Source organism: Podarcis raffonei, chromosome 12 (assembly GCF_027172205.1).
Source record: "Podarcis raffonei isolate rPodRaf1 chromosome 12, rPodRaf1.pri, whole genome shotgun sequence".
Taxonomy (NCBI): Eukaryota; Metazoa; Chordata; class Lepidosauria; order Squamata; family Lacertidae; genus Podarcis; species Podarcis raffonei.
The window spans coordinates 699,438-726,853 of NC_070613.1; the positions used below are offsets into that span (position 1 = coordinate 699,438).

General features: G+C 50.3%; 1 protein-coding gene across 3 annotated transcripts in view; it reads left to right on the forward strand.

Moving 5' to 3' along the window:
• AGAP3 (ArfGAP with GTPase domain, ankyrin repeat and PH domain 3) overlaps positions 1-27,416 on the forward strand; it is a 101,067-nt gene that overhangs the window by 32,426 nt on the left and 41,225 nt on the right. For all 3 annotated transcript variants that reach the window (XM_053409718.1, XM_053409719.1, XM_053409717.1), the window contains exons 2-7: positions 12,229-12,287; positions 17,529-17,616; positions 20,417-20,502; positions 21,194-21,335; positions 23,216-23,350; positions 25,507-25,634. In XM_053409718.1, coding sequence (XP_053265693.1) covers positions 12,229-12,287; positions 17,529-17,616; positions 20,417-20,502; positions 21,194-21,335; positions 23,216-23,350; positions 25,507-25,634 — 638 coding nt within the window. The remainder of the gene's footprint in view (positions 1-12,228; positions 12,288-17,528; positions 17,617-20,416; positions 20,503-21,193; positions 21,336-23,215; positions 23,351-25,506; positions 25,635-27,416) is intronic.

The following is a 27,416-nucleotide window of genomic DNA, read 5'->3' on the forward strand; positions in this document are numbered from 1 at the left end:
GCATGCAGAATGTTCCTGGCTCAGTCCCCGCCGGCAGCTGCACGCAGGGCTGGGAACGCCTCTGGTGCTGCCAGTCTGGGTTGGCAATGCTGAGTATAGAGTGTTTGAACGCAGCTCCTTCCTGGGTGTTTTCCTCCTGCCCCCTTGTGTGGTCTATGCCTAAACTCCCGTTTGCAACTTTGTAGCCCCACGTACAGTGTGCTGAAACAATTGTTATGATTGCAGTTTTGACGTTGTCTTCCCAGCAACCCTGCGGAGTAGGCTGCTAGCATTGCTAGGTTGTTAACTGAGACTTGGCAGGAGTCCACGCTTTTCTGGGGGGTGTTTAGACCCAGTGGCAACCTGCAGACCCCACGAGAGCCGTTGGTCGAAGTCCCACTGGGGCCAAGGAGCGTCCCTTGGCTGGGCTGGGGAGAGATTTTGAGGCTGTGCCAGGAGGACTTTTGCCCTTGGTGCCAATGCAGCTCTGGAGGGAGGCTGGGCAGCCAAACTCTCTTGCTGTGGGGGGCGTTTAGCTGGAGTCTGTCTGGAAGCTGGCAAGGGAGGGGCATGGAAGTGGCGTGGTTTGCAGTGGGAGGGGGCTCCCTTTAAAAATGTTCTCTTCTCACCCAACCCCACCATGGCTGCTTTTCTATCTGACTCGGCTCTCCTTCCTTGGAGATTTTTAGCAGAGTTTGGAGGGTCGCTTGTCAGGGATGCTTCAGCTGTGATTCCCTTCTAGGGTGGATTTGATGGAAATCAAATCAATTTAAATCACAATTTAAATAACTAGTCAGTAAGACTTGATTTAAATCTCTCTCTCTTTTTTTTAACAGAAAGACTCATTCTCTCTGGTATAATCTTAATATTTGCAACCAGGTGAAGGTTTCATTTTTGGAATAATAAATTTTCAGAGTAGTTTTTACAGTTATATAAAAAATACTGATTTGGTTATACTATCAGAAATACATAGATAATTATGAAATTATTGTGAGGTTTAATAAGTTAACTGCTTATATTTGGACAACTTTTCTGCTGTACTTTATTGGAAGGAGAAAAATAATCATTTCCTTAATAACAATTTAAATAGTTTATTTAACTAAAACAATAACATTATAACATGTATCCATGTTTGTTAACTGATGTGGTTAAACAATTTTTTTATTTAAAAAAAACTTAGACTGAATGAAAAACTTAAAAGCAAATCCTCATTTCCTGATGAATAGCCTTTAGACCAGGCATAGGCAAACTCTGCCCTCCAGATGTTTTGGGACTACAACTCCCATCATCCCTAGCTAACAGGACCAGTGGTCAGGGATGATGGGAATTGTAGTCCCAAAACATCTGGAGGGCCAAGTTTGCCTATGCCTGCTTTAGATTATAATGTAAGTTAAACAGAAAACTATCTTTAGAAAGATTTTTCCTCCAGAAGCATTTTATTTTAAACATCCAATTTAAATTTTAAAAATCCATTTTTTTAATCATTGATTTTTATCCACCCTGATTCCTGCATTGCAGGGGGTTGGGCTAGATGGCCTTTGGGGGTCCCTTCCAACTCTGCGATCCTTTCCCTCTGGCTGCTCACAGACCAGCCCCAGAGGAGAAGCCAAGGGCAGGCAGGAAGGCAGAGGATGTTTAGGGATGGCCAGGAATGTGGATGTGGGAGTCTCCCCCCACCACCTTGGGGGCCCCAGAATTGTTGCACCAAGAACCTATGGAAAGAGCCATTCTCCCTCCTCTCTCCAAGGCCAGATGTGCAGAGCGCCTGGTGCAGGGCTGCCCTAGAGGAGAGAGGTGGGTGCCAGCGGACAAAGGATTCTGGGCCTCTGAGCCGCTGCAGCCCTGCACCCCATGGCTTGGCCACATAGGCAGCCTCTGCCGGTGCTGCAGGTTTCTGCACGGCTGGGTGGTTAGAGACCCCAGCAGTGGGCCAGGTGGGGGGACAGGACAGGCCCCTCGACCCCCCCAGGCAGCTTCAGGTAGAGGACGCTTCGTTTGGACTGCAGACTCTTGTTTTCCGTGGCAAACACCTGGCTATTAATCTGTGGCTCTGTGGGCAGTGCATCTGCCTGGGCAAGCAGAAGACCTCTGCCCATAGCTGTCAACTTTTCCCTTTTCTTGCAAGGAATCCTATTCGGAATAAGGTAATTTCCCTTTAAAAAAAAGGGAAAGTTGACAGCTATGCCTCTGTCTCCACTGCCCCTCCAGGCAAGGGTGAGCGAGAGATTCTCTGCCTGAAATCCTTGAGCGCTGCTGCCAGTCCGTGCCGGCAGTATGGAGCTGGAGAGGCCCCTGCTCTGACTCTGTTCAAGGCAGCTGCCCACTCCCCCCTGGTTTCTGTGAGTGGATCCTTCAAGACGTGAGGCCCTTGGCTGGGGCAGAAGCTGAAGCAGAGGAGCTGCTGGGGGAAGGGGGAGCAGAGGGGTCTTCTCTGGGGGGGGGCGATGGGCGCAGAGGGAAGAGAGTCATGAGCAGTGCTAGAAACTCAGGTGCACAATCTAATTCCCAAATGGTACCTTAAACCTGGGTACAGTTGCCACCATGGAATGTCCAGGTGCCTTTTCCCAACAAAGTATTATTATTATTATTATTATTATTATTATATTATTATTATTATTATTATTATTATTATTATTATTATTATTACAGTTGTTGGTTGGTTTTCGAACAGCTTAGTTCACGAACAACTTGGAACTCGAACGTCGCAAACCCGGAAATAGGTGTTCTGGTTTGTGAACTTGGCCTCAGAAGCTGAACGTCCGGCGCCACTTCTGCGGCTTCCAATTGGCTGCAGGATGCTCCTGGAGCCCATCGGAAGTCGCGCCTTGGTTGTTGAACATTTTTGGAAGTCGGACGGACTTCCGGAACGCATTCTGTTCGAAAACCAAGGTGCAACTGTAATTCTGTTTCTATGCCACTTTATATTTTAAAGAACAAATCTCAAAGCGGTTGACAACACAATTAAAACATCGTATAAAACAACCCAGAGTAAAACAAATTCCAGCTTCAAGGAAAATATTTCAGCCCACTTGGCTTTCAGAGATCTCCATGTGGTCACAGTCGGACCCGTGCCAGTTGCAAAGTGTGCCTGGGAGATTTCCGTCGCTGGCCATGGGAGAACTTCCTGGCTCTCAGTGTTGGGGGGGCAGAGTTTGATCCTCTGAGGTTTCCCAGGGACCTGGCCAGATCTGCATACAATAAAGGGCAGATTAATCATGGCGGTGGTCCATACGGGGAGGGGTCAAGAGGCTCTGATCCAGCGTTGCCTCTGACGAAGCACAGGCCCAGTGAATTGGGGTGGGAGGTGAAGTGGGTCAGGGACAGCACTTGGGGTCAGGGCCCCAGAGAGGAGGCCCCAGGCTCTATCTGCCCCCATCGCGGCACCCCAAAGTAGCACCCAAGAGCAGTGTTCAAAATTCGCCAAGTGCCAGGCGCATTCTGCACCTGGATTTTGGCCACTTGTGACCAAGTGAAGATACCCAGGTGCCAGGATGGGGCCTGACATCTCGGCCACCTGGGGATCCTTGGATCGGGACTGTTTGCACACACGAAGACCCCGTCCTGTAGAATTCTATCTGTTATATTTTATCTGCAGAAGCAGAATAAATTTCAGGAACCCAAATGTCATACTGAAAAATACAACCCTTGAGCTGTCAGGCCCCCAAATGGCAACTAGGCAATCCATTTTGGCGACTGTCAGCCTGGTTTCAGGCGCCATTTGCCGCCTCGCTTATATACCTGAGTTTCTAACCCTGGTTTCAGGCCCTGGGGTCCCTCCCGGCCCTACCAGAAGATTCTGCTGGGGGTTGAGGGTGGTGTCCTCTGCTTGCTCCATGACCCTGAGGTCCAGTGGCCTCCCTGAGGTGTCTGGAGGGAGCTTCTGGTGGGAAGATGTTGGGTGGAGGCAGGAGGGGCCAAGTGGGAAGCAGATTTGGCACAGGGAGGGCAGGTAGACGTCAGAGGGATGTGCCTGGGCACCAGCCGGTGGGTGAGGTGAGGTCATCATCGCCAGGGATGGCAAGCCAAGCCAAGGAGCTGGGCAGGAGGCCAAACCGGGAGCTTGTGTGTTTTGGGTGGGGGCAGGGATGTCAGGCAACACCTGAGCTTTGTGGATAGAAGGGAGGGGGCAGGAGGGGGCCGTAGGGCTGGCACAAACCCCTGCCTGAAACCCTGGAGAGCCAAATGCCCCCCCCACTTGAAGATTTCCGAGGGTCCTGGCAGACAACCCAATGCTTATTATGCATGTTGCAGCCACTGCGATGCCAAATGATTTCTAATTGGTGCTTTTGGCACTGTGGGTTAAACCACAGAGCCTAGGACTTGCCGATCAGAAGGTCGGTGGTTGGAATCCCCACGACAGGGTGAGCTCCCTTTGTTTGGTCCCTGCTCCTGCTAACCTAGCAGTTCAAAAGCACGTCAAAGTGCAAGTAGATAAATAGGTACTGCTCCGGCGGGAAGGTAAACGGCGTTTCTGTGCACTACTCTGGTGTCGCCAGAAGCGGCTTAGTCCTGCTGGCCACATGACTTGGAAGCTGTATGCCGGCTCCCTCGGCAAAGAAAGCGAGATGAGCACCGCAACCCCAGAGTTGTCCGCAACTGGACCTAATGGTCAGGGGTCCCTTTACCTTTACCTTCTTTAAAACATATTACATTTTATTGCATTGCTGCTGCAATTCCACAGAATTCAGGTTTTGCTAGTGTTCCTGGCAGAGACGCCCGGGTCCCCCTGAACGAAGCCTGGGGGGGGGGCTGGGGTCGACAGTCCTGCGCTGCATAGATGGACCCACGGCCTGACTCTGCACCAGGCGGCTCCCTCCGTTCCACGGTCCCAGTCTGGGCTTTCCTGCGTTTCCTTTCCTTCTGAGCTCCCTTTTTGCAGGCAGCTTAATGGGAACCTGCAAGTCAGGATTGTGCCGCCTGATGCAGGTCGATGGCCGTCCACGAAAGCTGGTTGTGCCATGATGAATTTGTTAGCCTTCAAGGCCGTACTGCTCCAAAATTTTATTTTTCAAATGACGGACTGACTGATTGATTCTCAGTGAAACATCTGGCTAGTTCAGAGGGTTAAGATTTTTGAAAACTGGGTTAAGATATTTGAAAACTTAAAGAAGGAAAGTCCTTTGATCCATGAACCGTCTGCAGATATAGCCTATTCAAGCTTATTTTTCTTAATGCTGACCATTCATAATGTAGGCATTTTCTTCACATATGTGAGCAGGGCTGGTCGGGGGAGGGGGGGATGAAGACAAGCAATACGGTAATTCGCTATAACGCTGTTCGCTGCTGCTGCTCAGGCTGCCCAGAAAAAGCATTTTGGTTACAGAAGTTCATTCCGATTGTGCAAATAAAATATCACAGATAGAATTCTGCAGGACGGGTTCTTAGTGTGTGAAAACAGTCCCAGTTGAGGATGCCCAGGTGGCGGAGATGTCAGGCCCCATCCTGGCTCACAGGCATCTTCACTTGGTCGCAAGTGGCCAATAGCCAGGTGCAAAATGCGCCAGGCGGATTTTGAACCCTGGCTACTAGTCAGGATGTCTAGGCTTTGCCTGCACAGTCTTCTGTAGCAGCATAAGACAAAAGGCTGAATTGAGATGCAAAATAAATCTGAGGCTGCAGTGCAGGTGCCCAGTGTGTCTCCCTCCTCCCCCCAGCCTGGGCAAAGTGGTGCATCTTCTCCCACCTGTGAGGACAGGTGCATGGCAAGGCGAGAGCCCACCCCAGATGTCTCTTTAGGCCAGAAGGCCGTGATTTCAAACAGAATGGGACAAATGGTTGGGGCCGCGTCACAAAAAAAGCACACATGACTTGACACCTCTCTAGCATCCAAGGGCATCTTTTTAAAACAAGCAAGCAAACCATGTTGGATTAATCTTCAACCCAAATTGGGTGCCGTTATAAATGAGCCTCTCAAAGCAATTTTGAATTGTAGGGAGACTCTCTGAAGTGGCCAGAGAGGCTTTGGGGTTGCTGCAAAGATGCTGCAGTCTCACAGTTGTGGCTTTTGCAGGCGGCGTCTGCGTGGTCCTGACAGTTTTCCTTGTTCCGTTTGATGCAATGGTCTCAAATGATGGGTAGCTGTTTTCACTCACAGATATTTTAAATGCTGTTGTGTAGTGCTTCTCTAATATAGCAGTAGCTGACTTTTGCAGTTTTGATCGTCTCTGGGTCATTCCTGGAGGAGCAAGCGCCGTTTTGAAACACACAGAGCTGTAATAAACCTTAATAGTCACCACTTGTGAGAACACGTTTCTCTCCTTTGCGTTCTTTGATTATTATTTTTTACCAGCGGGGGCAAAAATGTCCATTTTGCCATGAAAGCCGATTCCCATATTTCTCCTCCACCCTCTTTCATGCCCTCCCCTTGTGGGTTTTCTGTGTAACCTCCAAGCCTTTGTGTGTAATATTCTTGCTGTTACCCGTAGGAAGTTAATTCCTCGAGTTCCTCGTAGTTCTCTAGAGTGAGGCTTGAGCAGCGAAGGAGCCAAGTTGCGGGTCAGGAAAACAACAAGGCATTGGGTTTGTTGGACTGAAGTCAGTGCACCCCTTTCCATCTCAGTCCCAGGGCAGAATTGCAACGCAACAGGCAGTTCTGAGATTCTGCGGGGGGGGGGGATGTATATTTGGCTACTGTCCAAAGGGCCCTATGTTTTCATTCATTCATTCAGAACATTATAATCCACTTTTCCTCCCAAGGAGCTGAAGGCACCACACACAGTTCCTCCCCATCCTGTCCCATTTCACCCTCACAACAAATCCTGTGAGATAGAAATTGTTATTATACTTACGGATAAAAAATGCAGCACAGAGATAAAACAGAAAAACTAAAAGCATGGAAAGAAAGATGATCATCAAAAAGTATTAATCCTGTATAGAATTTAAACAATATAAAAAACAAATCTATTAAAAATGCAAATAGCAACAGCCCAAGAAACGTCAGCGCACCAGGCCTGTCTATGAAAGCAGCCAGATCCTGAAGGCCTGTCAGAATAAAGGAGGGAGCCTAGTGGGCGGTTGAAGCTTGAACTATAGAGTTGGAAGGGACCCCAGTGGTCATTTAGTCCAACCCCTGCAGTGCAGGGATGCAGGGCACTGGGGGTCGGGGTCGGGGACATGGGGGTGCTGGAGGGTGCAGGTGCCTTCGGCTTCTAATCCTGCCATTCCCAGTTGTGGGATAACTGGCTCAGGTTCATGTTTTGTGGGGAGGCTGTTCTCCCCGATCTGCATATGAATCTTCCAGATATTTGCATTTGAATATTGCATTGTTGCTCTTTTCTGCGTGGGAAAAGGAAGTTAGAATGTGTTGAAGTAACTGAGGTGTGTCCTTGGGGTTGCCTGTGCGGTCCTGTGTGTCTCCAGGAGGAGGGCAGTCTGCTCTGACTCACTTTCCCTAAATCCTCCCCCAAGTTCCTGGCCCTCATGAAGGAGTCGTGAATCGGAGCAGGTTTGTTTGTTTACTTGTTGCCCACCCTTCACCCCAAAGTACCAAGGCGGGTTGCAACATTAAAATGCAAAATTCAATTGCAAAAAACAAGGTGGACCCTAAAAGCATACACATCCCATGGGGTGTCCTCAGCTTTTACCAGAAGCTGAATAGTGAGGGTGCCAGACCCACCGCTGCAGAGAGTGCCACGGTTTAGGGGCCACCACAGAGAAGGCCCTCTTCCCCTTAACTGCCACCCCAAACCAGCCCCCGAGAGGGTCTGCAGGGAAGGAGTTAGCCTTTCAGATATGGGGCGGGGGGCTGAGTCATTCGAGCCTTTGAAGGTGTGTTGGGGGTCGGAGACCCTTTTGCCTGCCTGCTTGGCATCCGGTCCAGATAGGACCCCAGCCTCCCCCAGCCCCCAGTTTGGGTCTTACGGAATAGCTGTGAGGGAAAGAGCAGTTTGGCTTTGGAATAGTCTCCTTCGGAGGTTTTAAACCTTCGTTGGAGGTTTTTAAGCAGAGATTGCATGGATGCTTGGCTTGAGATTCCTGCATTCCAGCGGGTTGGGCTGGATGACCCTCAGGTGTCCCTTCCAACTTGAAAGTTATTTGATTGCATGGCCAGGTTTGGGTTTCTGCAGAGAGGCTGCGGAGGAAGAGGTGATGGCAGAAGTTGGGGGGCCTCTGCGCAAGAGACTGGCTCAGCCTGTCTGGGCAGGGCTGGGGCGCGGCTGGAGCTGAGCTCAATCCCGTGGGGGTGGGAGGGCCTCCCCGTTTGCTGAACTCTGTGCTTTGACCCGGGCAGGCGTGTTGGGTGGGGCCCCACCCAGTCTGCAGCCCCCGCCCCTGCCCCCATCCTGAGATGCCTCCTCCATGGGGCAGGTTCGAGAGGAGCTGCTTGTCTGTGTGGCTCCCAAGGCTTCCTGAAAGGGGGGGCTCTCTCTCCCTCTTGGACAGACCCCATTCCTCCCCCTGCCTCCTGCCTGTGGTGCCCCCTCCTTCCCTGCCTCTGGGGGGGCAGGACACTGAGAGGCATCTGCCTCTGCAGAGACCTGGAGCAGCCAGACTCGCCTAACCAGTTTGGGTGCTGTTCTGGCAAGCCCAGAGCCAAGGGCTCTGCTCCTCCTCCTGCCTGTTGCTGCTGCCTTGGGCTGCTCTGGGATCTCCAGCTGAGGCAGGCAGCGCTTGCCTCCCCCAGCCTTAAGCGCATGGCGAGAACCCTGCTGGATCAGGCCCAAGAGGACCCTTCTAGTCCAGCACCCTGTTCTCACAGTGGCCAACCCCCCCCCCCGCAAACTTGGGACTCTAGATAGACTGCCTGTGGACCTGGAGGTTCCATTAAAAACATAAGAAGAGCCTGCCTGCTGGATCAGGCCAGTGGCCCGTCTGGTCAGCATCCTGGTCTCTCAGCGGCCAACCAGGTGCCTCTTATGGGCATCTCTTAGTTGGTGGCCATCCTGTGGGAGGGAGTTCCATAGTTTCCCAAAATTCATCTTTTTTATTGTCTTCTTCATAAAGGCCCATGAAATATTATCAAAGGCCTTTTCAGCATTTATAAACATTAAAGCAGCTTGTTTCTCATTCCTGACCTCTAGATAGTCTATGTCATCAATTATATTTCTTGTATTATCCTACCTCTGGCGTCCTGGTAGGAAACCAGCCTGATCATGATGAATTATTTCTACCAAAACTCCTTTCATTCGGTTGGCAAGTATATTGGCAAATAGCTTATTATTTAATAAGGAAATTAAAGGCCTATAATTTTTAAGTGAAAGTAAGTCCGCATCTTACTTTGGGTTCAAAGTAATATAGGCCTCTTTCCAAGTCTCTGGTACTTTACCTATATTTGAAATCTGGTTCATTACTTCTTTTAATGGTTGTACCAGTAAATCCTGCAACTTTTTATAATACTGTGCTGACAAACCGTCAGGCCCTGGCGTTTTATCTATTTTAGCTTGCTTAATTGCAGCTTCCACCTCCAGCGCTATTGTCACATTTAATAAAACTATTTTTGGGGAGTTCCATAGTTGAAGTCAGCGCTGCATAAAGAAAGGCTTTGGGGGTCCCCTTTGTTGGGAGAGAGGAAAGAAGAAAACTTCTCTCCATCTTTCTCTGTTCCATGTTTATCATTATTCACCTCCGCCATGTCTCCTCTTCCGTCTCCTTGATATTTTTGGCTCCCCTTTTCTGAACCTTTTCCAGCTCCACCGTGTCCTTTAGGAGGTGAGCCTGGCTGTGACCCCCGAAACTGAACGAGGGCTAGCTGCTCCCCCCACCCTCCAGGGGCATGCAGGAAGACGCTTGGGCCAATTTGCCCTTTGCCAAGCACTTGACAGTGGGGGGGTGAACGGGGTGCTTTTAGTGATTGGGCAGGGGTGCATTTGGTTCTTGCAAAGAATTGCTTCCTCTCCATTTTCCATTAGTACCTCCATTGGCGCCTCTGCAGATCTCTGGGATGGGGCAGGGCATGAGCCAAGGCCTCCTTTGCCCTCTGGGAGTGGCACTGCCATGGCCTCTGGGCAAAGAGCTTGCTGGTAGCCATGGCAGGAAAGGAGGAGCCGAGGGCAGTGAGAAGGTCCATCGTATTAGAGCACTACCTTGCATGCAGAAGCTCCCAGGTCCAGGCCCAGTTTCTGAAACCCTGGAGAGCTGCAGCTGCGAGTCAGTGCAGGCAATATTGGGTAGGTAGTGGATGGTTCTCTAGACCAGATGGGTGGGAGGTTGCCTGCTCTTGATGGGGTTACACTTCCCCTGAAGGAGCAGGTTCACAGCTTGGGGGTCCTCCTGGATCCTTTGCTGTTGCTCGAGGTTCAGGTGACCTCAGTGGCCCCGAGTGCCTTCCATCATCTTTGGTTGGTGGCCCAGCTACGCCCCTATAATAAATAATAATAATAATAATAAATTTTATTTATATCCCACCCTCCCCAGCCGAAGCCGGGCTCAGGGCGGCTAACAACAATAAAATAGTACAACATTCTAAAATCAATTCATTATAAAATTAATTCAAATCAAATTGATGGCAACCATTAGGCTAAAGTTCTGTGAGGATTACCGAAGGAGGGGGTCAGGCTGCGCCCTGACCAAAGGCCAGGTGGAACAGCTTTGTCTTGCAGGCCCTGCGGAAAGATGTCAAGTCCCGCAGGGCCCTAGTCTCTTGTGACAGAGCGTTCCACCAGATCGGGGCCACAGCTGAAAAAGCCCTGGCTCTAGTTGAGGCCAGTCTAAGCTCCCTGTGGCCTGGGACCTCCAAGATAGAATCATAGAATCATAGAATCATAGAATCATAGAGTTGGAAGAGACCACAAGGGCCATCGAGTCCAACCCCCTGCCAAGCAGGAAACACCATCAGAGCACTCCTGACATATGGTTGTCAAGCCTCTGCTTAAAGACCTCCAAAGAAGGAGACTCCACCACACTCCTTGGCAGCAAATTCCACTGTCGAACAGCTCTTACTGTCAGGAAGTTCTTCCTAATGTTTAGGTGGAATCTTCTTTCTTGTAGTTTGGATCCATTGCTCCGTGTCCGCTTCTCTGGAGCAGCAGAAAACAACCTTTCTCCCTCCTCTATGTTTTTGTTTGAAGACCGTAAGGTCCTCTGTGGGACATACCAGGAGAGGCGGTCCCTTAGGTACGAGGGTCTAGGCCGTATAGGGCTTTGAAAGTTAAAACCAGCACCTTAAACCTGATCCTGTACTCCACTGGGAGCCAGTGCAGCTGCTATAGTACCGGATGAATGTGATCCTGCAGCGAGGACCCTGTAAGGAGTCTCGCCTCGGCATTCTGCACCCGCTGGAGTTTCTGGGTCAGTCTCAAGGGCAGCCCCACGTAGAGCGAATTACAATAATCCAGTCTGGAGGTGACCGTCACTTGGATCACAGTGGCCAGATCAGGGCGAGAGAGGTAAGGAGCCAACTGCTTAGCTTGGCGGAGATGGAAAAATGCCGCCTTTGCTGTAGCTGCAATCTGCGCCTCCATGGAAAGGGAGGTGTCGAAGATTACACCCAAACTCTTAACGGACGGTGCTGGCACTAATTGCACCCCCGCAAGAGATGGGAGTTGCCCCCCCAATCCCATATCGTCCTGACCCAGCCAAAGGACCTCTGTCTTCGAAGGATTTAACTTCAACCGGCTCCCACGTAACCATCCAGCCACAGCTTCCAAACAGGGAAGGGATAGCCTAACTACTGTTGTCTGTGCTCTGGTATCCTCAAGGTTAGATCACTGCAATGCGTTCTACGTAGGGCTGCCTCTGAAGACAGTTCAGAAACTTCAGCTGGTGCAGAATTCAGCTGCCAGGTTGCTCACCGGAGCAAGACGGTTTGAGCCTATTACACCAATCCTGGTCTGACTGCACTGGCTACCGATTAGTTTCTGGGCCCAATTCAAAGTGCTGGTTTTGAGCTATAAAGGCTTAAATGGCTCGGGATCGCAATACCTCAAGAACCGCCTCCTTCCATCTGAACCTACCTGGACCCTGAGATCATCTTCTGAGGCCCTTCTTCGTGTGCCGCCTCCTCAAGAGGTCCGGAGGGTGGCAACATGAGAACGGGGCCTTTTCTGCAGTGGCTCCCCATCTGTGGGGGGTTTCAGATGAGCTGCTGGCCCAAGAAGAAGAATCAGGTGGTGTTTTATTGCCTCTTTGGCCTCCTTTATGAAAGGGAAAAGGGGCATAACTTGCAGAAATCTACAGGGTGTGCAACCCAGCACTGACCAGCCTGAGAGATGTGATGTCCTGACAAGCCCCCCTTCCCCTCTGTTTTTCTGGGGTGTCTTTGGCTTTGAGGGGCTCCCTTCACCCTCTGCTTCTCTCTCTCTCTCTCTGCAGATTCCTTTGTCAACAGCCAGGAGTGGACCTTGAGCCGCTCAGTGCCGGAGCTGAAAGTGGTGAGTTTTCTGTGGCTTTTACCTGAGAACCTCGGGAGAATCCAAGGGCCCCCGCCTAGCCCAGAACCCTAATAATAATAATAACAATAACCAGTGTGGTGTAGTGGTTAAGAGCGGTAGTCTCGTAATCTGGGGAACCGGGTTCGCGTCTCCGCTCCTCCACCTGCAGCTGCTGGGTGACCTTGGGCCAGTCACACTTCTCTGAAGTCTCTCAGCCCCACTCACCTCACAGAGTGTTTGCTGTGGGGCAGGAAGGGAAAAGGAGGTTGTTAGCCGCTTTGAGACTCCTTAAAGGGAGTGAAAGGCGGGATATCAAATCCAAACTCTTCTTCTTCTTCTTATTTGCGGCTTCCAACAGAATATTAAAATACAATAGTCTATTAAACATTAAAAGCTTCCCTAAACAGGGCTGCCTTCTAAAAGTCAGGTGTCTTCTAAAATATTGCAGAATCTACTTTTGTTGTCTATCAGTCTCCACCTTACAGGAATTTAAAAGTGTAGGAATGTCCTCAAGAGCCAAATTCCAATTGTCCTCTCCTGTGATTGGGAGAAAAGGCATAAGATCCTAATCCAATCCATAACTTCCTGAGGAAATCCTTCCCTCCCCCAAAGTAACAGAAATAAACTGTCAATGTAGTTTGACAAAAGCCTTTTTAGCATCAAGAGAAATAACTGCAGCCCCACCAGCTCTTTCACTGTTTGAAGCACCCCCTTTTCCTACCAACCTCACATTATCTGCTCCCCATATTTGGCAAATAATATTAATGTACTACTGTAGCCACCACAGTCTGGTTAGCAATGACTCCTGTTATTATCTTGCTGACTACAATAATGAAGGTGTTTGGCCTATAATTTGGACTAGTTTGGTCTTTACCTGTTATGTACCGAAGTTCTCACCCTGGGCCAGCAGGGGGATACTGTAGATTGTTATGCAAATAAGGGATCGAAAGTGACGTTCAGTGATTGGATAGTTTTAGAAAGTTGTTACGGTAACGTTGTACTGGAGCTCTATATAAGCAGGCTGACTGAGCTCTTCAGTTCAGTTCTGTCCTGGCCTCTGAATAAACAAGAGCTGTTTGAAGAATCACTGTGTTGTCTGATATGTTCACCCACAACTTAACATTACCCTCTTCTCCCTGTGGCTGATTGCCCCATGGGTGCTTTCGGGGAATCCCGATAGACTGCCTCTGGACTTGGAGGTTCCACGAGAAGAGTCCTGCCGGGTCAGGCCCAAGGGAGCCCACTGAGCCCAGCCTCCTCTTCCAACAGCGGCCACAGTTTGAACGCCCATCCTCCCTGCTTCGGAGGTCATTTGGGGTTTGGGTCCACGGCTGTCCCTAGATATGTGCCCTCACTCCCCAGGGTATGACGGCTGGGGGCTCAGGAATACACACCTACCCATGTTTTTTTTTTCTTATCCTTGCCATGGATGACACCCCATATACCGTATTTTTCGCTCTATAAGACGCACCAGACCACAAGACGCACCTAGTTTTTGGAGGAGGAAAACAAGAAAAAAAATATTCTGAATCTCAGAAGCCAGAACAGCAAGAGGGATCGCTGCGCAGTGAAAGCAGCAATCCCTCTTGCTGTTCTGGCTTCTGGGATAGCTGCGCAGCCTGCATTCGCTCCATAAGATGCACACATATTTCCCCTTACTTTTTAGGAGGGAAAAAGTGAGTCTTATAGAGCAAAAAATACGGTAAATCTCTGGTGGTCCAAGGAAGGAAGGAGATGTGGGTCTCTGCTTCCACTGGAGGCTGGAAGAATCGTAGAATTGCAGAGTTGGAAGGTCTCCAGCGGTCATCTACTCTAATCCCCTGCCACGCCGGGTCCCGAGAAGCACCAGGATGGCAGAAACTGGGGGTTACCCGTGTAGGACGTGTGGTTTTGACTCCCTTCAGAGCCGAATGGGAGAGAACGGAGGGTTGGGGTGGGGGTTGTCCAGCAGTCTGTGTTGACCACTGAGCTCCGCTGCCTTGCCAGCTGGGTCTTTTGTTAGAGCAGCCACCAGCAACTGAGGTCTCCAGCGGCCCCCACTTGGGGGCTGAGCCCCAGAAGAGACGTGTCTGAGCCTGCAGGTGGGGAAGCTTGAGCAAGATCTGTCTTCCCTGGTGCTCCAAAGACCCCCAGAAGCTGGTCTGTCCCCGCAAAAAAAGATCCAAAGAACCAGCAGAATGAGGAGTGAGCCCCACCCACCCCAGATAAGGAGAGCCTGCTGGGCCGGGCCAGTGGCCCATCTGGGGCAGCCTCTGCTCTCACAGAGGCCGGGCAGGGGGAAGACAGAGAGCAGGATTCGAACACAAGAGCCCTCTCCCTCCCCACTGGTAGAAACTCAGCTATACAATCTAATTGCCAAATGGCACCTTAAACCTGGGTTAGGGTCACCACAACGGAATGTCTAGGCGCCATTTTCTCCCAATGAAGTCTAGAATAAGAATAAATTCATTTTCTCTCTCTCTATATATATATATATTTATTAAATTTTCTGCTTTACAATTTTAAATACTCATTTAAACACCCTTAAAATATCAACGACCTCCCTTCTCTTTCTATGGTTCTTTTTACATATCATAAATCCCTGCATATTTTACCAAAACTATACCTTTCAGCATTCCATTATTGCATCCATCAAAACTTATTTACACTGTTGAATTTATCTTAATGCTGCCAGCGTTTTCAGCTGTTTGCAATTATTTCCCGTATATCCAATAAACGTTTTCCAATCTCCTCTAAACGTATGTTCTTCTTGTTCTCTTATTCTGTATGTCAAGCCTGCAAGCTGTGAACATTCTGTCAGCTTAAGTTGCCATTCTTCTTCAGTTGGGACCTCGCTCGTTTTCCGTTTTCCATTCCGTGGAAGATGGACAATAATTTCATTTCTATACTGCACCAATAGCAGCCATGGATTTATCTCATCCTTTTTTTTAAGCCACCCAGGTTGGTGGCCTTCGCTGCCTTCTTTGGAAAAGAGTACCTGTGCCTTTAAAACCACCTGGGAGCCAAGTGAATCAGGTCAGGACTTCCCAAATTAACGGGTTTAACCCTTTGTTAGCCTTTGGTTCTTATTCTCTGCAAAGGCAAAGAGCGCCACCTTCTGGGCAAAGGCTGCAGTGCTGATGGGAGTCAACCTGCATTTTATTCCTATCAGGAGGACAGTTTGGGGTGGAAAAGGGTGCTCTGGGTTGCAGGCAGTTCTTTCCGGCAGGTGCCAGGTGGGCTGTCAAGGAGTGCCTGACACTGCCCCCTTAGTGTGCCCCATCTTTCTCCCCTCCACCCTTCAGAATCGTAGAGTTGGAAGTGACAAATGCAAGAATCTCAACTAAAACATTCGTGTCTTTCTTTTTTTCTTTCTTTCTTTCTATGAGATTTTTAATTACTTTTTTCCCATTGCACCATAAAATTAGAAATAGAAAGGAAAAGGACAACAGAAACAAAGATTGAGAAAAGAAAAAGAGAGAACAGTAAGATAAAGAGTAAAAAAAATAGCAAGAGAATAACTTATTTTCCATCTGCCTGGAAGAGCCCACCACTTTCCTTTTAATCTTTATTTGGTTTTTCAGATTAAAATTTTACAATCATATATTGAAATAAATCATAAAAACAAGATTCCAAGGAACCTCCTGGACTTCCCTCCTCCCCTTTGTGGGTCCTATTATTAATCATTCCCTCCTGCATCTTTTATAATAATCCAGATCTTTTGCATCTCCATCATCTCCAAAGTTCACCATTAAACTACAAGTGACATTCCAATCCTTTGAGCCCACCACTTTCCAAGGCTCTCCGTTCCTGGCTGGACAAGCTCCACAGAAACGCAGGCAGGGCCACAGTTCCTGGCGCACTCTTCCGTCTTGCGCATGCTGGGACCGCAGAGAGGGGGCGCAAGGCCTGGCACCGTCTTGCCCGTGTTGCCAAGCAAGGGCCGGTGCCCGTGGTGGGCGTCCAGCATGGGCCAGAGGCCCCAGCCCAGCAGGACTTGAGCTTTTTGTAGCCAGTGCTGACATTGCCAAGTTCAGCTTTTTCAGGAACTCGTAGCACAATTTTCTGCGTTCCGTTTGTTCCTGCTCTTCTCATTGGAGCATAACCACCTTGCAACATGCAATATAAACAGCAATATGAAATAAATCCAAACATTACATGCGTCCCAGACCGTCTGTAATTTTGTCTGTCCTTGACTGTTTATTTCAAAATAATCAGTCAAGGCCTTTTTTGTTGTTTCCATAAATTTTTGATCGCCTAATAAATCATCATTTAGTCTCCATCTAAAGGAGATTTGGCTTTCCTTTTGTAGTTCCATAATCAAGGAATTATGATCTGAAAAGGTTCTGGGGTTGATTTCAATTTTTTTTACTCTTGTCTCCAATTCTTTGGAAATCCATAGGGAATCAATTCTCGAGCTACTGTCATATACGTGACTGTAGTAAGTGAACTCTTTATCAAACAAATGCTTTCTTCTCCATATATCTATCAAATTTAAATTTTGAGCCGTATCAAAGAAAGTCTCTGGTAACTTACCTTCTTTCGTCTCTTTTTTCTGGCTGATCTGTCTTTAACTAGAGAAGTAACTCCATTTAAGTCTCCCATTAAGATCATATTTTGATCTGCAAATTCGAGTAGTTCTGTTTTTTCTAATTTTTTGAAAGAGATTCCTTTTTTGTCATTGGGTGCATAAATGCCAACCAGAATCACTTTCTCTCCCTGAATTTTGATTTGTATTATTAAGATTCTATCTTTCTCACCCTTCTGAATCAATTTGGGTTCAAGCGCAGGATTGATATAGAAAACTACTCCTCTCTTTTTTGTAACTCTTCATTTATCTGCGTTTATATCCCCCCAAGGAGCTCCTGGTTGTCCTTCTCCCCTTTCTAGCCTCACAACGACCCGGAGAGGTAGGTTGGGCTGAGAATAAGGGACTGGCCCCCAAGTTCACACAGGGAGCTCCCCGCCCGAGTCAGGATTCGAACCCTGGTCTCTCCCAGGCCGTCTTCTGGTGCTCTAACCACTACACCACACTGCCTCTCAGACGAATGATTCCTCAGAGGCAATTGTCCGACTTCCTTGAGCTTGACTGGAATCCAAAGGGATCTCTCCCCCCCCCCCCCGTTTCTGTGCTGGAAAAGACCACTTGGTGCGTTTAAGGGAAGAGCGTGGCTCCCTCCGTCAGCCCCTCCAGGCCCCGATCCAGCCTCCACCTCCCAAGCAGACGGGGCGCGGTGCTCAGCCTTGCCTTCTGTATTTCAGGGGATCGTGGGGAATCTGTCCAGTGGGAAGTCAGCCTTGGTTCATCGCTATCTGACGGGGACCTACGTGCAGGAGGAGTCGCCAGAAGGTAAGGGGGCAGGCCCTCTCTGGCCCTCTTGTGGGTCACAGCCGTGCCTGGCACTCCCTGCTGTACGAAATTTATGCACTGCATAATTGCAAAATGCCCTCACTGCACGACTGTAGAAAAAACAACAACATTCAAAGCAGTTTACAAAAAGGGAATTTTTCTTTTAAACTGCTTTGAGGGGTGTTGTTTTTTCTGCAGTCGTGCAGTGTGTGCATTTTGCAATTATGCAGTGCATAAATTTCGTACAGCAGGGAGTCCCAGGCATGGCTTCCGAAAAGTTCAAATAACAATAAACAGATTAAAACTCACATCTCTTTTCTACATACCCAGGTGGACTTGTCTGAACAATAATGTTTTTAGCAGGTGCCAGAAAGGGGAAGGTGTCAATAGGCAGGGAGTTTCAAAGTTCAGTCGCTGCCCCACAGGCAGACTTGAGTTCTTACCTGTCTTACATGACCCTTGCAGTAGCATCAGGGCCGTCAATCAAAGTGGTTTAGGGGGCGCAGGGGGGGTTCCAAATCCATGTCCGGTAGGGACAGACGTGGGGTTGTGCCTTTCGCTCTCTGCCCTGTTCCTGTGCCCAGGGCAGAGAGCAGGATCCATCCCTTCCTGTGGGAGAGGCCTCCCTCCATCTCTCAGACCCTCCTGGTCCTGGGGGTCAAGCGGACATGACTCCCCAGAGGAGCCCCTCTCCTTAATTCAATGGGCCACAGGATCCGGAAGTCCTCTTTGCTGTGCTTCTCCAACCTGCTGGGAGAGACTTTCCTCTGGTTTAATCCTGGCATCCGCTTGGCTTCCCACCAGGCACCCATCCGAAAAAGCCTTGGGTCCTGTTGATGTGAAGAGTACGTTGGGACTGGCCAGGCCTCCCCACTGCCTGTTTTGCCACCTTTAGAGTAGGGGTGGCTGTGAGTGAGCTTGGAGCATACTTGGCCCATAGCTGTCAACTTTTCCCTTTTCTTGTGAGGAATCCTATTCGGAATAAGGGAATTTCCCTTAAAAAAAGGAAAACTTGAAGGAACCGGCTCGAAGGAACCGGTTTCCTTCGTGTCGCTTTGAGGCGGCCCCGATTCTGCTGCAAGGCCCAAGTTCCACTCTTGGCCTCGTCTGCTGCCTTCTCCTGTTTTCTGCTCTCTTACTTACAATGTGCTCTGCTGAGAGTGACACTTGGGGGGGATCAGGTTCTAATGGTCCTTTCCTAAGCTCCTGGCCCTGACCGGAAGACCCCTAAAATCCCAGGCAGGGTGGTCTAAGGGATGATGGCCAGGGGCAGATTTCCAGTGGCCAGAGAGAAGGGCAGTTTCCTCTGGCCAAAGCCAAAGAGCTTGAGGCAGTGGGAGCAAAATGCTTTGGGCCTGAGTGTCTCTTTTGTTTTGGGCCGCCAGTTTCCCTGTGCCCCAGGGAGGTGAGTCTGTGGGGAGTGTTAACGGAGAAATCTGAGGGCTCCCTTGGACAAAAAACAAGGGCACCAGCCAGGAAGACCAGAGCAAAACAGCAGCCAGTAGGCTTGGTCTTTATTGAAGACAGTTGCGACAGGACTCCCACCTGCCACCAGGTGGAACAAGATGGAAGCCCCAAACAAAAGAACCCCCAAACTTTTATTAGCTGCTAATCCCCATGTTAAAAAGGTAAAGGTAAAGGGACCCCTGTAAAGGTAAAGGGACCCTGACCATTAGGTCCAGTCTTGGCCGACTCTGGGCTTGCCGTGCTCATCTCACTTTACTGGCCAAGGGAGCAGGCGTACAACTTCCGGGTCATGTGGCCAGCATGACTAAGCTGCTTCTGGAGAACCAGAACAGCACACGGAAATGCCGTTTACCTTCCCACCGGAGTGGTACCTATTTATCTACTTGCACTTTGACGTGATTTTGAACTGCTAGGTCAGCAGGAGCAGGGACCGAGTAACGGGAGCTCACCCCATCACGGGGATTCGAACCGCCGACCTTCTGATCGGCAAGTCCTAGGCTCTGTGGTTTAACCCACAGCGCCACCCGCATCACTTAATCCCCATGTTACACCCCCCTCCAAACTACATCACTAATACATCACTAATACATCATGAAAGGGGAGGTCTGGTGGCAGTAATCTGAGCATCCTGGACCTGCCCCATGGTTCTCCTTGCCCTCCAACAAACACCCATCAAGTGGAACAAAAGAGATCTTTACTTTTCACTGTTTCCCAGCCAAGTTCATCCCACCCTTTTGTCTTCCTCTGGGTTTGTTATTTCTGGAATGGCTACCTGTCTGGCACTCAGGTATCAGGAGGCCAGGGATTATCACTCAGGCAGAGGGGCTGCTGAGGAGCTGAGCTCACAGGTCTAGATGAATTTCTGAAGTTTTCCCAGTGAGACAGTACATAGATAACATTTATCAGTGAATTCTTACATTTGGTATCGTGCAGCAGAGGCCCTTTGAATAGATAGGAAGAAAGTGTGAAGAAGTGTTTTGTGGGGACAAATCACAAAAGCCACAAAAGTGACTGTGCTGATTTTGGTAGTGGGCTGCGTGTGCACAATATCTGCTGGAGGGGCAACACCCCCCCAAACCTATACATAAATTCCTGCAACAGGAGCACCATTAGGTCAGCCCCCCTCCTGTTGATGCTGGACGGAAGACAGAGAAAGAGAGAGGGGACTTGTCTAGGGCAGGGCTGGGGAGACTTGGGGAGCCAAGCCCAGCGCTCTTTCTTGCAGTTGGGGGGGGTCAGATCCCTTGCCCAGGAGGTGGACCTTTTCCAGACTGGCTCTGTCACTGATCTCTCCCCCCACTCCACCCCCTGCCCTGCCTTCCTGCCTCCCCAGGTGGCCGGTTCAAGAAGGAGATTGTGGTGGATGGGCAGAGCTACCTGTTGCTGATCCGCGATGAAGGAGGCCCTCCGGAGCTGCAGGTAAATCCCTGGGCCCCCCTTCCTGGTGGGGGTCAGGGGGGGTCTTGCTGTGGGTGCCCCTCAGCCTCTGGGAGTTGCCTCTGAAAGGCCAGGCTCTGAAAGGTACTCTAGCAAAGCTGACCGGAAAAGTTAGGGGAGCAGAGAATGGAGATTATTCAAGGAGTGTATAAGATTATATTCCAAAAAATGATATTATCCTAGCAGAATTGAGCGATACTTGTATATAATAAACAAATCGAATAAATATACCAGAAAAATATACAGGAAAAAGCTATGAAACAAACTGTGCGATAAAATTAAGACAATAGAAAAACTACAAGGAGAAAGATCGGAAGTTTCTTTCAGAAGACTTTATTAGATAAGACAGGATGTTATAACTAATATTCATTTCTTATTGTTAATTCTCTTTTCTTCTTGTTTATTTTTATTTTCTTTATACTTTTCGTTTTATATATTCGTGTTTAATTTTGTTGTAACCATTTGTAATACATATGTAGGATGGTATTTTAAATTAATAAAGACGAATTTGAAAAAAAGGAACACTTCCAGGACAGCGAGAGACCCCTCGGAGAGGAGAGCCAAACATGGGGATCCTCTGTTGTCCTGTTGGAAAGGCTTCTCAGGGGGTCCCGCTGCGGGTGGCGGAGGCCATGCTGCTCTGACTCCCCCCCCCCCCCCGTTCTCTCTCCAGTTTGCGGCCTGGGTGGACGCCGTGGTCTTTGTCTTCAGCCTGGAGGACGAGATCAGCTTCCAGACGGTCTACAACTACTACCTGCGTCTCTGCAGCTACCGCAACACCTCAGAGGTGCCCATGGTGCTGGTTGGCACACAAGGTGAGCGGGGGTGGGGCCGGTCAGCGCAGGGCAGGACCCCTCCGGCCGGCCGGCCTCGCAGTGAACTGGAGGGTCAGGCAGTGGGAAGCCCCTCTCTCTGGTCTGGGATCATGGCAGGGTCTGGGCTGCCCTGCTCTGAGAAGGAAAACCAGGAACCCCACCCAGAGCAAACTGTCTTGTCCCAGAGAAGGGTGGGCGAGAGGCCGCTTTTGTGGACTCACCTCTGGGTTGCAAGGGGGCTGCCGTTGCTGGTCTCCCCCCCCATTATTATTATTATTATTATCATTATTATTATTATTATATAATTCATTTATACCTCACCCATCTGGCTGGCTTTTCCTGCATTGTGATTTTTGCATAGCGTGCACACACACGCATCATGATTGGTGATATATATTGTCAGGTCGGAAATTATGAAACCGATATTACGATATGAACTTGGACGATATATTGCCCAGCCCTAGAGACCTCCGGGTATAGGGTGGTATATAAATTCTAATAATAATAATAATAATAATAATAATAATAATAAATTGTCCAGTAGCACCTTAGAGACTAAGTTTGTGCATGCACACTTCTTCAGATACCAAGAAAAGCTAATACCCAGAACAAACTTCATTGGTCTCTATTTATTTCAACTGTGTCAGACCAACATGGCTCCCTGCCTGAAATAAGAATAGGGGGTTGGCACAGATACAAAGCTAAGCCACCTTAAATTGCCAAATCCCCCCCCCAGCCCGTTCTGTAGGATGGGGACTGCCTTGGATGGGGGGCAGAACAGAATGCCTTTTCCAGCCTGGCTGGCTGGCCCACGGCAGCGTTTTGTCCCAGGTCTCGCTTGCCCCACGGTCTCGACATTCTCAGGGCTTTGCTGCAGAGGGAAGAGGCTGCGAGTCTTCGCCCCGAGGAGCTTACAGTCTAGCGTTTGCCAGTGCAGTGGCAACAGGAGGAGAAAAGGGGAAGGGGGGGTCGGGCGTAGTGAAAAGCAAGTGTGTGGGAGACTCCCCTTGGCACCTGGGCTCCGCGGTGGATGGGGACCCGGGGAGGGGTCATGTCTGGGGTGCTGTGGGGGCAGCAGTTTTTGTTCACAGGAAGCGATTTATCAGGAGGAGGAGGCCTTGGGGGGTCTGCTTGGACTGGGGCCAGAAGTGGAAAGGCAGTGGGGTCAGGGGGGCGCCCCTCTCCAGCCCCTGGACAGATGAAAGGGAAGGGGGCCTCTTTTCCTCCCCCCTGAACTTAGAGCAGGAAGGGGGGACCTGCTGTGACACCCCCCTCAAAAAAATGTGGTTGGCCTTCCACCCTTGTCCCTAACCATTGGGCAAGCTGTCTGCTGGGGCTGCTGCAAGTGGGGGGAGTCTGGCCTGGCCCCCCAGGCATGGCAGACTTTGTTCGTTTGTTTGACCAAAATTTATACGGTGCCTGATTTGGGGGGGGGGGATGCCTCACAGGGTTCTGCAAAAAGACAAGAAAACCTAGGACAAAATTACTGCAAAATTACATGCAAAAAGTTAAAATGCTAAAGCGCCTTTAAGATTTGTGTCAACTTCCTAAGCGTCTGGACAGGCTTTTTGAAAGGTGTGTTTTTATCAGAGAGCCAGGAAGGCGCCTGCTTGAGGTCCAGAGGCAGGGAGTTCCCAAGGACACACTCAATGACTGAGTTTTTACAAGGGCGTCAAATGGGTGTGATGTGGCAGTGCCCATTCTGCCCACGGAGGCGACTGAGTGGCTGCACAAGGCGCTGGCAACGGCCGGCCTGGCATTGTGCCCAGGCCCTGGGGCACTGTGTGGGGCAGCAGTGACCCCCTGCCTGCCCCAGGGAGGTTGGCATCAGGGGGGCAGATGTTCTCAGGCCTCTCCCTGACCCCCTCCCTCCCTCTCAGATGCCATCAGCGCCACCAACCCCCGTGTGATTGACGATTCCCGCGCCAGGAAGCTGTCGAACGACCTGAAGCGCTGCACCTACTACGAGACCTGTGCCACTTACGGGCTCAATGTGGAGAGAGTCTTCCAGGATGGTAAGTGGGTGCCAGGCCGGCCTTGGCCGGGGGAGCAAGAGGGGAGCGGGGCTGCCTTGCTGGGGCGCAAGAAGGGAGCCCGTCTTTCCTGGCAGCAAGCGGGCAACGGCCTTTGCCCCAAATTGCCCTTTCTACCATGGTATGTTGACTGTTTTTTTAAGAAATACACCATTTAGAGTAGAGACTGCTGGTCCGTCTTGTGGCAGTGAGTTCCACAGGTCCCTTTATGTTTTGAGTGGTCTCTGTTGGTGGCAGGGCAGTATTTGCCCGCTTGATACCCCCCCAGGGGCTTTGGGCTGCAGCTCCCATTAGCCTCCAGTCAGCCCCATGGAGAAGGCGGTAGAGCAGTGGTTCCCCAAGTGAGTGGAGGGATTACTTGGGGGTGGGGGCCGCTCAGAGACGAGGGGGTGGCAGGGGGCACTGTACTTGCAGGTGACTATCAGGCTTTGAAAAGCTGGCATTCACCAGACCAAATTTTGTTGGGTTAAAAGAGTTGTAATTTGAACAGGAGTGCAATTAATTGTTACTGTTTTTAATTGTGTTGTGCTTACATCTTCCGAATTGGGTCGTGCAAAGAGCTCTCCTGCGTAATGCATTTTATAGGGACCAAGGGGGTGGCTGAGGCCTGGTGCTCTTGCAGGGCCTTTTCAGCAGCGGCTTTCATGCGACGGTCACCTCCAGGCTTGACTACTGCAATTCGCTCTACGCGGGGCTGCCCTTGAAGCTGTCCCAGAAGCTTCAGCGGGTGCAGAATGCTGCAGCGAGGCTCCTCACGGGGTCTCTGCCATGGGAGCATATTCACCCAGTGCTTTTCCAGCTGCACTGGCTCCCGGTGGAGTACAGGGTCAGATTTAAGGTGCTGCTTTTGACCTTTAAAGCCCTTCACGGCCTAGGACCCTCGTACCTACAGGACCGCCTCTCCCGGTATGCCCCACGGAGAGCCTCAAGGTCCATAAATAGCAACACCCTAGAGGTCCCGGGCCCTAAGGTAGTTAGATTGGCTTCAACCAGAGCCAGGGCCTTTTCAACTCTGGCTCCGGCCTGGTGGAACGCTCTGCCTCATGAGACCAGGACTCTGCAGGATCTGATTTCCTTCTGCAGGGCCTGTAAGACAGAGTTGTTCCGCCTGGCCTTTGGCCTGGAGCCAATTTGATTCCCTCCCTCCCTCTCTTTCTTTTTCCTTTTTTCTTTCTCCTCCTGCGATGAGGCTGCATTTTAATATTTTAATGTTTCAATATTTTAACGTTTTTTAATCTTGTTTTTAAGTTGTATTCATTCAACTTGTTTTTATTATTGCTTGTAAGCCGCCCTGAGCCCGGCCTTGGCTGGGGAGGGCGGGGTATAAATAAAAATTATTATTCTTATTCTTCTTGGCTGAGAGGGGAGGAGCCTTTGCAGTGCTTGGAGGCGGGGCCTGGATCGGGTGAAAGCCTTCTGATTGGTCTGGGGAACAGCGGCCTGTGATTGGATCTGGAGGGCTCCGCTCAGGGAAGACAGGCAGTTAACTGCCCCTATGAGAAAGTCATGGTGGCAGAGGGGGAGTTGGGGGGCAGAGACTCGGGGTGAAGCGCAGGGGGAGGGAGCCCTGCCAGGCTGCCCTCTGGGCACGTGCCCACAAAAGATGGATGAGCAAAGAGTAACAAAGGGGGCAGCTGCCCCAGCAGGCAGAAGTGCAACTGGGAGAGCTTTTGGTGGGCTTGGGCCCAGGGCGGACGTTTGGCCCTGAGCATAGCTGTCAACTTTCCCCTTTTCTTGCGAGGAAGCCTATTCGGAATAAGGGAATTTCCCTTAAAAAAAAGGGAAAACATTGACAACTATGGCCCTGAGGCGAACCTGGCCTGCCAGTGCCCGCCCCCAATCTCAGAGGGGGCAGCGGAGAAGGATCACAGTGGGAAGTTACAGTGGCAGGGAGTTCCAGAGACCCCGAAATAGAGGTGGGGCAACCCATTGCCACCCCCCCCCTGCAAATACCTGTTGTGGTTCAGCCTCGCCCCCCGCCATTCTTGCCTTTCCCCAGCCCATCTGGGGGGGGGAGGAGGCACCCCAAGTGTGGCTGCTGTGCCAGAGATGGGGGCTGCTCCCCCCTTTCTGGAAACTGCCCCCCCCGATGGTCGCCTGGGGCTTATCTCTCTCCCCCCCCCCGCTCGCTTTTCCAGTGGCCCAGAAGGTGGTGGCCCTGCGCAAGAAGCAGCAGCTCTCCATTGGGCCCTGCAAGTCGCTGCCCAACTCTCCCAGCCATTCCTCTGTCTCGGCCGCCTCCATCCCCTCGGTGCACATCAACCAGGTAGGGGGGGCCGGGGGGGCATCTTTGGGGAGGGCCCTGGGTCTTTCCTGGGAGCTTGGAGGGTCTTTCTGGCCAGCCCCGTCAGCGGGAAGAGGCTGTCCTGGGCTGAGCCCTGCAGGAAACCAGAGCTGTTCTTGTTTTTTAAAATTTATTTAATCAATACAAAGAACAACTGCAAAAGACACATACAACAAAAACCATAATAACACAATTTGACAATTCAGATTTGAATATACTGATATACCTACACCTTTTCAACAATGTTTTCCCACCTCTCTCCTCCCCCCGCTATCCGCCTTATCGCTTAAATATTCCTTCCAGTTTTCTTCATATTTATCCATTCTTAATTTGCGTCGACACGCAATTTGTTCATATGTAGCTAATCTATCCATATTATCAATCCATGTGCTCAATGGAATCTCTTTGTGGCTCTTCCAATTCATCCAAACAATTTTTTTTGCTTCTAATATAGCATGGTACATCCATATATATTTTTAACCCCATGTAATCTCCCACATTTCCAGAATATAATTTAGAATTCAATTCAATTCCCCTAAATAACAATTTCTTTTTATTACTCTTGCTGTAAACATCCTCACCAGGAAAGCAGAGTTCTCGTTGCTCAGAGGTGTAGCCTGACCGAGACAGACAGGCCTAGAAAGGGGCATGAGAACCCAAAAGGGCCTTGCAGGATCTGGTCCCGTCCTCACAGTGGCCTCCCCAATGCTCGATATGGGAAGCTTGGAAGCAACAGCGATTCTCCATCTTCCAGTATTCAGAGGTAGACTGCCCCTGGGCATGGAGGTTCTGCTATCGCAATAGGTCTCCATAAGAAGAGCCCTTGCGGCTGGATCTGGCCAATGGCCCATCTTGTTCAGCATCCTGTCCTTGCAGAGGGCACCCAGATGCCACCCCCCCCAGTAGCCTTCAATGGAAAAGATGGAGAGAGGAAGTATTGCCCTGACTGGAGGGGAAGAGTTGGCTGGACCTCAGCTGGCGTGGCAGAAGGGGGGGCTGGTCCTGGGGGTGTCTCTGATGCCCTCTCTTTGCAAACTCAGGGGGTCAGGTGACAACCAGCACCACCCTAATGCCAACCAGCGCTTTCCGCATACTTGCGAGACTCCCTTGCCAGGCTGGTGGGTAGGAGAGCTGAAAATGATGCCAATGTATTTGACACCTGGCAGCCAATGCTCCACTTTGGTTTCAGATAGGATCTGGGTAGGCGAGTCTTAAAAGCCCAGGACAGAAATGTTCACAGTCCGCCAGCGGCTCATTTGCCAGAAGTCATCTATTTAGCATTAACTCTGGCGGTTCCCGCCCCGCAAGAAGTGAGGATACAGGGAACCAGGCAGAGGGCCTTCTAGGTGGTGGCGCCCGCCCTGTGGAACGCCCTCCCATCAGATGTCAAGGAAATAAGCAACCATCTGACTTTTAGAAGACATCTGAAGGCAGCCCTGGTTTGATGTTTTATTGTGTTTTTAATATTCTGTTAGGGACACAGGCGGCACTGTGGTCTAAACCACAGAGCCTAGGACTTGCAGATCAGAAGGTCGGTGGTTCGAATCCCCGCGACGGGGTGAGCTCCCGTTGCTCGGTCCCTGCTCCTGCCAACCTAGCAGTTCGAAAGCACGTCAAAGTGCAACTAGATAAATAGGTACCGCTCCGGCGGGAAGGTAAACGGCGTTTCCGTGCGCTGCTCTGGTTCGCCAGAAGCGGCTTAGTCATGCTGGCCACATGACCCAGAAGCTGTACGCTGGCTCCCTCGGCCTATAGAGCGAGATG